General features: G+C 37.2%; 1 protein-coding gene across 1 annotated transcript in view; it reads right to left on the bottom strand.

The window, feature by feature from the left end:
- Positions 1–253: 253 nt before the first annotated feature.
- The window catches only part of DCP2 (decapping mRNA 2), an 11,771-nt gene continuing 1,775 nt past the window's right edge, over positions 254–10,249 (bottom strand). Inside the window, exons 2-10 of the mRNA XM_009865715.1 lie at positions 8,989–9,116; positions 8,457–8,555; positions 5,856–6,008; positions 4,621–4,733; positions 4,421–4,528; positions 3,530–3,653; positions 2,858–2,965; positions 1,137–1,188; positions 254–417 (exon numbers count right to left, since the gene is read on the bottom strand). Coding sequence (XP_009864017.1) covers positions 254–417; positions 1,137–1,188; positions 2,858–2,965; positions 3,530–3,653; positions 4,421–4,528; positions 4,621–4,733; positions 5,856–6,008; positions 8,457–8,555; positions 8,989–9,116 — 1,049 coding nt within the window. The remainder of the gene's footprint in view (positions 418–1,136; positions 1,189–2,857; positions 2,966–3,529; positions 3,654–4,420; positions 4,529–4,620; positions 4,734–5,855; positions 6,009–8,456; positions 8,556–8,988; positions 9,117–10,249) is intronic.

Below are 10,249 nucleotides of genomic sequence, written 5' to 3'. Positions count from 1 at the left end.
CAAGTGAACTGAACACTGGAAAGGTACTTTGTGGACAAAGGCTATACTGCATTTAAAGTGCAACACTTGACTATGCCACTCCCATACTGCAAAGAGAACAAACCCTTCCAAACCACCAGTCGGTCCCTGCATTGCATTTAAAAACAAACAAACAAAACAAACAAACAAAAAAACTCCTGAGAAAGAGTAAGGCTGGATAAGAAACCCCCTCAATTGCAACAGGCAAGTCTGATTTTTGTTCTTAAGTTTTCTGTCAGAGGTCAAAATTCTTCATTATGGCATCATGGTCAAACTTGAAACTCAAGAAAGCTCTTGATGAGAAAGCAAATTTGTAATGACCATTGCATGCCACAGAATGTTCCTCTACAGATTCTGGCAGTGGGTCTTCACTGGAGCAACACATCTCATATGCTGCATCTGATGGAAGCAAAAAAATAATGAAAAAAGTTTTAAACAGGTAGTTATCAATAAGAGTGTCAATAACATTACAAAGGCGTATCTCAAATGTATTTTCAATTAGTATTTATGACTAAATATGTATGTCTGGTCATAAACAGAAGAAGGTAACTCAAACAGCCATATTTACAAGTCATCTAGTGGCTAGAACAAATCTTCTGTCACAGCAATCTGGAGACGCTTTCAGTACCAGTTTTACCCACAGGTGCTGTTTTGCAAGTCATTTCTTAATAAGGAGGAAAGAAATATGGACCTATTTTCTGAGCAGTAGGTAAAAAACTGTGTGCATTCTCCATAGTAGTCCAATTTCAGCTGCATCTTATTACTAGCCAGACAGAAAGCCTTGAACTGACACTCAATTTCCAGCATTATGTCGACTTGCGTGTTATTTTTACTAAACAAGCTTTCAGCTACATTTTACTCAGCCAGCTGGTATAATCTAGCAGTCATAATAAAGAGAACTGTAAAATCAACATGAAGCAGCACAAGAAGTTAGCCAAATTAAAAACAAAACAAAGCAAAACAAAAAAACCCAACAAACAACTCAGACTACCTTTACAAAAACATGGCTTTATAATATTTGGTAGGTTAGCATGCAAGGAAAAACCCTCAGCCATCATTATTCAGCTGCCTTCAACCTGTAACACATGACAATGGATGAAAGTTCAGACTGCACTTGCCTGTTTCAAAGTTATCTTGAAGTCTTCTTGGATTAAGCTTTTTTTCACATTTCTGGTTAAGAGAATGACCATACATTATACACTTCACAAAGAAATGGCATTGTATTTCTTAAGGGTATAGCTTAAGCATCAACTAAAAGGTAGGTTGGTTATATTTGGTTTGACACACTCTCTGATGTGTGATTGTTTTACTTATAACCCAGTATGAATTCTGTCATGTTACTTTTTCTAGTAAGCATGGTTTCCAGTCCACAAGTCTTTCAGAGGCATGCAACCTTTTAACAGTCAACAAAACATCTTAAAAATGCAGGCTTTTAAAGGAAAAATTCTGACTGCTTTTTAAATGTTTTAAGCTGAAAAGGTCTTGCATATGATAGTGTGGAATCAAAGTTGCATGTGGTTAAGCCACTTCTTCAATCATCTTGTCCCAAAAAGCAAGGGGAATGTATTTGCAAACACATTGCTACTGCCAATTAAACTAGCACACATTAGAGACAAAAAACTTAGAACTCTCCAGAGAGGAGTTAAGTTTTAGCCCCAGGTACAGTTCTGAAAGTACTCAAGTACAGAGAAAAGTATGGCCCTTTGTACACTGTGTGAATTAGGAGTTTCTTGGCCTCCAAGCTGTATTAGAAAATTATCACTGGGACATGAAATATTTAAACTTCAAAGGACTGACAATAATGAAAACACAAAATGGAACATCACAGAAGTCTGGAAAGAGCCTACAGAATAACTGTGGAGTATTAACAGTTCACTTGTTTCCATCAAGATCCTACAGATCCCCGTTTTTTCTATATAGCCAAATTTCTGGGCACTCAATTCTTTGACTTTTCGTTCTTCTTCTCTCAGACTCAAACACATCTAATCATTTTTTGCTAAAGTGAGGACTTTTTAGGACAAGAGTTTATGGTTTCTGAATTTCTACATGAAAAACAGAGAGAAGGTAATAATCACAAGCCAGAATGGGAAGAATCTAGCTTACACAGCTGATAAACAAGAAAAAGTAAAGCCTGGAGAAGCCAGCTGAGCTGCAGGCTGCTGCACAGAAGCCAAAAAAGTAGAACTAGAAAGCCATAAAGAACAGGGGAAGGAGAGGGTCAAGAAGATATTATATTAAAAAAAGAAAAAAAGAGATCTCAGTGCGACTTCTCCCAGCCAGCAAAACTGTGGAGACAAAGACAGCTACGGCAAGGAAAATGTAATGCACCAAGAATGTCATACTGGAATTTACAAACTGCTGCATTTGTACATTAAAAAATTATGAGATTCTTGTGTCCAAGTCAAGTCTGCACCTCAACATTTTTGCTAGATGGAAATTCAACAATAAGCACATGTGTTCTCACTTTGTATCTGATTGTTGCGTAACAAAACTCCATGCTTACAATAGTACATCGTACACGAATAAGTGAGATGTACTACACGGACTTGCTATGACACACCACAGTAGGCTATTACCTGGCAGGAACCTGGAAAGCTGCAGTGTTGTCTACTGAAACAGCCAAAACTTTTCAGCTGTTTAAATGCAGACTTTGAAGTTTAGTATGCTTGTCTACGGACGCATGTGTGTACAAGGTAAGAAATGTCGTATTTTTACAAATACCTACCAAATATTCTGATCAAATATTCTTTTGATAGATACGCATTCTCTTTCAGCATGACATTGGCATGGACATTTGTTAAGCATCACCAGAACCTGTTAATCACTGTGTGTTTCTTACCAAGGTATGGTTTTGCTTAACTGGTTGACTGTGGACTCCATTTGTTCGCTTCTTTTGGCTGGAAGTGTCTTGATACTGCTTTCTGCCATTGCTCCTCAAGCTCTGATTCTGCCATTAAGTCCAAAATATAGCAAAGAGTTTCAATGAGAGCACTGAACGTCAGTGCACTGACACTTCCCACTGAGTAGTTAAAATTTTCCTCCAAATAACCTTAAAATATGTGAACAGTATCTTTTGTAGACCAACTGAAGCACACTGAAATTAAACATTCACTGAAGTTACAAGGAGTCATCGGCTGCTACTCTCTTTTGAACTGTTACAGACACTGTAGTACACAATAAATTCAGTTCTTTGAGTTCCTGTATACTGACGCATATATATTAGTGGTACCCAAAATATTTCAAGATGGTGCATATAGAGGACACCAAAATGAAGAGTAGTAATTACCATCTAAATCTGAAACAACACAACTACCACCCGATATCCCATGACCTCTAAAGTCAGATAAATCTGAGAATCCCCAAGATTTTTATTTTCTTCTGTGTTTTTATTTTTGCATGCTATAGTGATAAAATCCAGTATTTTCATTCCAGAGAGGAACCCTTATGAATGAAGACATACATTTTAAATAGCCCAAGTGCAACAGGTTTGCCTGAAAAAAAAACAATCTACCTTTATCTTCAAAGCTTCAGACATCTCAGGCTGATTATATGGCTTCTGGGGCTGTTTTGGCTTCACCCACTGCTCTCCTGAAGAGCCATCTGTAAACATCTGCTGACTACAGCGAAGTTTGGATCTAGTACAGGAAAACAAAGAGTTTACAGCACAACTTCAAACGTACTGATAGCAAAAAAAGAAACATGGAATAATTTTCTGCGTTTTGAGAATAACCTGGAAGACAAGCTTAAGTAACCTAGTGTGGAAACTGTTTTAATGCTCACTGCATTCACCGAATTTTGTTTTGTCTGCTGTAGGAAGCTTACGCTCTGCATACGCAGCAGGTTAAGTTCACATGGGCGTTTGTCCTGTTGTTGTCAGTACGGGTGCTGATCTGACTCTAATTACTGGAGTACAGCCTTCTCTTTCAGACAACAGATTTTAAGGTTTGCTACACCACTTTTAACTCAGCTGAATTAGAAACCAGTAACTGACCCCCACAGTTTTTATCTAGCTAGCTACTTCTGATAGTACTTTACAGTCCTACTTCAGTGAGTCTTATTTTTCCTCTGTGGAAGTGTCAAAAGTGTTGAACTTAAAGTACTGGAAGCTACCTACTTGTTCTAGCCTCTGTGTTTTGGTTCCCATAGACAGGACTCAGTAAGTTATCTCAGTTCTGACATATGAGAATTTACCAAACATAAAAAGAAGTGTATCATGATATCAATTATCTTCTCATACTATTTACAGTCCTATGAAATACAATCACAATCGATTTTTATTTTTTTATTAAACCATTTTATTACTGGAATACAAATAGTTGGAGAATGAGAAAGGACAAATGCCTTTGTATGGCCCATATTTTAGAGAAAGGATATAGAGGTGTTAAACTGACCTGGTTCTTACCTAGCTTTTTCCAAATTGGGCTTAGAGGGTGTGCTCCCTGTAGATGAAAATCCATTGTCACTATCTGAGGAATCGCCATTCCTTTGGGAAATCCATTCCCTCAATGGCCTATGAGCAAGGAGAAATTTTGTTTGTCAGTAAAGCAAATCTAAAGTTGTCTGAAAGGCACTGGCCTAGCATTTGCCTCATCTCCAACATACCTGATGAAGGGAATTGCCATAAAAAATTTGTTAGGTGCCAAACCAAGCTTGGACTTCGGGGTCATGTCATTTCTGTGGCATGGTAATTTGTCAATGGAAAACCACTCAATATTCTAGAAAAACAAGAATTAAAATCAAAATACCCACTGCTGTAACCTTACAGAATGTTATAAAGGTGTATCAACCACAACTATTTCCTTAATTAAAAAATTACAGCGGAAGACTTTAATAAATGGATCACAACAGGTTTTTTCACAAAACATGAATTAACAATGGAGTTATTCTTCTGACAGCAACTATTGTGTAAAAGATGGTACAGCACATACTCATTCCCAGATATAGGACCTAACATATGAAAGGTATTATCCAGCAGCTAAATTGTGAGTAAGGGTTTCAAAAACCAACCAAACCACTGCACACAGACTGCCATAAATAAAGGTAGAGGCTTTTAATAACTTTCAAAGTCTACAATTCTTGCCATTTTAAATGACATCAAAACTAGACCAACAACATTAGTTGAAAAATTATCAGAAAAAAGGGGATTTAATATGCAGAGTAAGTTTGAAGTTTTGTTATAAAAGAAAAAAACAGAAGTAAAGGATAGCTGGTTTAAAATGAAATGCAGTAAAGATATTCAAACTTCAGAGATTACAGATATTAGGAACAAGGTTTCCAACAAGCTCCCTACCTGAGTCTTTGCTTCTCTTTTACAAAATACCTTTTAAAAGCCTAATGGTATACAAACCATCCAAAATAGTTCCCTTTTCGTGTCCCCTTCCCAATCTCCTTAAAATACTCTATTCTCTAAAGCCACAAAAGACAGAACACATTTCTTAGTTTCTCCTCCTGATATGAAAGCTTTTGTATATGACCAATTAATAATGACATATTCAGAAGAATATATACCTATATGTGCAGGTATTTGTGCAGGTATAACTAGGAGTAACGTTAAATGATTAACATTCACCACCTAAGAGAAAGGACGGGGAGAATTATAGTTTGGCAGCATGCTCTAATATTATTTTCATAGTGAGTGGGAACATCAGACAGAAGGTCAAGAATCAGTCTTCGTAGTAATGTTGCAAGAAGTTGACAAGATGCAAAGATGCCATTTGTACCCATTATTTGAGGTCAACATCATGATGCTTGGTAGTTTCAGTCTTTTGCAGACCATCAGCTTTAAAAATAGAGCTCCACTATAAGGTTCCTATAGATTCAAACATGAGAACACATACCCGAATTTCCCTTCTTGTTTTGGGGTTGAATTTTGTGTTCTTGGGAACTCCTGGAATGATGTAGAGCCGTGCTAGCTGATCGTTAATTCGCAGCTCAATGTATTCTTCTTTGCAGATATAGTCTTTTATGTCAAACCCAGTTTCTTCAAACACCTGAAAAGCACATAGATTAAATCAGTGAGTGTATTCAGATTTATCCTTTCAGAAACTATCATCAGAAGGGGATGAATGGCTATTTTTCAGGAACTATCCATGAAAGCAGACCACTGCTCACTCTTGGGAAAAACAAGCCTTTACACGCATAAGAACAATCACTCATAGAACTGCATATTAACCCCAGGGTTATTAAGCCCGCTGCTAATAATCAGTTAAATTTTGTAAAGACCAGAATCAGAACTAAAAGAAGGGCAGGATCTTCCATAAAATCTCTTCTCAATTCTCATCTCCTGTGAGTAGATATAATGAAAAATAGAACCAAATAACTGCATATAAAATAATAGCAAGAAATATTTAAAACATACTGGTATCATAAAAATGGTTATACATTCAATTTTTGAAAATGCAGATGAAATTGAGCACAAATACAAAAAACCAAACCAAACAACAAAAAAAACCCCAAAACACAGAAGGGTGTGGTAAAGCAAATAGTTGACCCGTTAGACTTAGAATTAGCACATACAATCTCTTTTATACCAAAATAAAAAGCAAGCCATCTTCCCATCTAGCTACATTAAGAACAATAGAGTTCAGGGGAAAAAAAGGAAGAACAAAAAAACAGCCCCCCAATACAACCTGACACATACTGTCTCACATAAGCGAACATGCTTTTCCTGCACACACTTAACACTGACACTAATGCTTTCCCTTCCAGATGAGTCAAATGAATTCATTGTAGAAAATCCTTTCACCAGAAAAAAACCCATTCATTTAGTATGGTTTTGCCCTCAGCAACTTCTGAAATACTACTGAACTGTCTAGTCACTGTCCTGTGAAGACTTACTCAGTTAGAACTCATACACACTCAGTTTATGGGTTTAGACTTGTGCTGACTCCAATAAAAGCAGTTAAAAGATTTATGCACAGATATTATAGACAACCTGATTACAGCCATGTGTAAGCCTTGAAGAATTTGCCAGTTTATCCACTATGACAATCTATATCTTGATAGAAAAAGGTCATAGCAATAGTGTTGTTCACTAGTCTAATCTAAATCACTTCTCCAAACTAAAACCACAGTCAAAAGATTCTTTTCCCAGTATAACTGTGCCCTGTTTAAAGCTTTTGATCACATAACTTCAAGAGGAAGACATATGTCATGTCATTTCTTCCTGAAGAAGTTACACCTTGTTTGTCCCGCTCACTGTGTTGTGGTCCATATACATATATACACACAGTCTTTCTTCAGTTCAGTCCCTTGATCAACCCTAAAAGCACTTAACTAGTAAAAGTTTAACTGAGCAAGCTGTTTATGAGGAATGGGGAAAGAGACATGCGTTGAATAATCTTACTAAGTCTCTGTTTCTTCCCCAGCTCCCAGGTTTTGCAATGACATTTCCACCGCAGCATCTGTAGCTCAGGTGTTTCACTCTTTGGTAAGTCACTCGATACTATGTAAATAATATTCTATACTCAGAGATCAGTAACTGCTAACATGAAATTGTATTTAATGTGTCCATTGCATAATAGCGCAATGTTTAGATCTAACACCTTATTTTGCTTTCCAAGTCCATATTAAATATATGAATGGTATAGAAAGCACTAACTGTGGAATCAGAAATATGGAACTATTAATTCATGCATTTTTGACAAGTGTTTTTTAAAAAAAATAAAAATCCATGATTTCTCAGATGCTAATTCAGTCTAACCATGAAGAAAACTAATGCATCTTACTACTTTCCCTCATCTTAACTTTCCCTCACAAAATATACAGACATATTATGTTACAGGAACACTGAGTTTTTACCAGCAATATTCTGTTACAGGTTATTTTTAACATGCAGATTCATTATATAACTAGGTACCTAGCTGCAATAAACCCCTCAGATTATTTTATTTTTCAAATTTTACTTGACATATACATTGATCCCTGTTCCTGCATCACTGCAAAATGGAAAAGTACTTCACAATTTTTACATAATCTACAACCTCCAACTCAACTCTTTAGCCATTTCACATAACCCACTCTATGCAAGCTAAATTCCCATTCTTCTACCTTTTTACAGTTATCTAGGCCCTTGAAATTAATATTCCAAAAACCACAAAGTACATAAGATTTCCCAAGAATAATACTTAAAAGTAATTTGACAGTTTGGCAAGGAACTTTAAAAGTAACATTCGTTTAATTTAGCAAGTTAATGCAAAACAATTAGAAACAACAAACAGTGATTCTAAGTTACATAACTACCCCCTTGGTTATCACTCTGGAACTCAGAACAGCACAAAAAGCTGCAGAAGGAGACTCCTGCAGAACAGATTATTTATTTACCTGATTTCCATAAAGAGTTATTTAAGTACAATGTCTTTTCATCTAACACAAATATTGTGTTCTCAGAAAAATTTCATTACTCTAGCTTACATTTAAAGGAATCAAATATAACTTACCTCTCTAGCAGCACAGTCATGAGGAGCCTCTTCCTTATTTACTTTCCCTTTTGGAAATCCCCAGCCAGACTTTGCTAAATAGCCCTGAACCAAAAGAACCTGCAAAATACAAGGAAATGCAACTGTCAAACACCTACTATTCTAACCAATTTTTAGTATACATCTTCCCTTCACTGCTCCCTGCTTCTCCAAAAAGATACTTTAGCCTGAAGGAAGGAATCCACCAGATTTTCTATGTTCTACAAGAACTGCTGAATATTTTACGGGATTGTGCAACTCCAAGTAATTTTAAAAAAAAGAAACACACACTAAGAAACCAACCCACTGAGTAGGAAAGCAAGCAGAAGTGTGTTTACTGTCTCCCACACTATATTTCTGCACACGCTCAACAGTGTCAAGTAACTGCCAAGTCTTTGTGAATGTGAAGCACTTTTTTACCCCTCCCGAAGAGACCTGTAAAGAGCAAAAATATTACTTCTGCCAGCATATGCCATCCATCCCTCTAACCCATCACAACTGTTTCTGTACTTACATTTTCAAGTGTCTCATCAAGAATAATTGCACCATAGGTTGGCACTCCCATTTTGTACTCTTTCCACTCATCTAAAACCTTTTGTACATCTTCACCTTGAGGCAGTAAAAAAGGGCAGTGATTGAAGAGTAGATCAGCATGTTAAGGAAGATAAACTTCAGCATCCAGTTGCAAATCACACACAGACATACAAAAAATAACCACTCAACACTTATAATAACAAGATTTGCCCCTGAAATACTTTCAAGATATATTTCCTTTGAGAAAAAAGATGTAATTAAAAAACTTATTATCGAACTCCACAGGTTGGAAAGCATCAAGTACTGTGGTAATTCTAATCTAAGTCAATTAAAAAAAAAAAACCACAAAAAAAAGATAGCATAAGACTGCTTGTTCGAAGGAAGGTCCTCCCAAATTTTAAATAAAAAAATTCTCACATAACGCTTTTTTTGGCATAAGTATTATTCTTAAACACATGGTTTTCATTTTGAAGTGAATAAGACATAAAACAAAATACAATTTCATCTCCTGCTTGAAGTGGAAATAATTTTTTCCCACATTCATTTGTTAGACTACAGTACAGAATTTGTACCTAAGTACCGAAATAAATTTTATGACATTAAGTTACAGAGTTCTAAATTCTAATATACTTACCATGAAAAGAAAACAGGAACAACCTATATAGCAAAAACTTTGAAAGCAAATCTACAAATCCTTAATAAAAGTATTGTATTGGGTTTGCCTGGCCGGATTTTGGTGAGGGAGTCCTGTAGGGGTGGCTTCTGCAAGAAGCTGCCAGAAGCTTCCCAAGTTTGATAGACCCGCTGCTGGCCAAGGCTGAGCCTATCAGTGAAGTGATAGGAGAGGAACGCCTCTGTGAAAACATATTGAAGAAACAGGGAAAAAGACCTGCGCCACAACAGCTGCCACAGAGACGGAGGAGTGAGAATCTGTGAAGACACCAAGGTCAGAGAAGAAGGAGGGGGGGAGGATGAGCTCCAGGCGCCAGAGCAGAGGGTCCCCTGGGTCGTGGTGAAGCCCATGGTGAAGCAGGTTGTCCCCCTGCAGCCCATGGGCAGGTGTAGGTGTCCACCGTGGGGCAGAGGACCCCACGCCGTGTGGGTGGATGCCTGAAGGGGGCTGTAGCCCGTGGGACGCCTGCATCAGAGCAGGTCACTGCTGGAACCTGTAGCCCGTGGAGGAGTAAATGCCCACACTGGAGCAGGTTGGCTGGCGGGACTTTTGGGATGCGGTGGGGGAC

The sequence above is a fragment of the Apaloderma vittatum genome, unplaced genomic scaffold, assembly GCF_000703405.1.
Source record: "Apaloderma vittatum isolate BGI_N311 unplaced genomic scaffold, ASM70340v1 scaffold4593, whole genome shotgun sequence".
Classification (NCBI taxonomy): domain Eukaryota; kingdom Metazoa; phylum Chordata; class Aves; order Trogoniformes; family Trogonidae; genus Apaloderma; species Apaloderma vittatum.
This window is presented reverse-complemented; position numbering and strand designations above follow the sequence as displayed.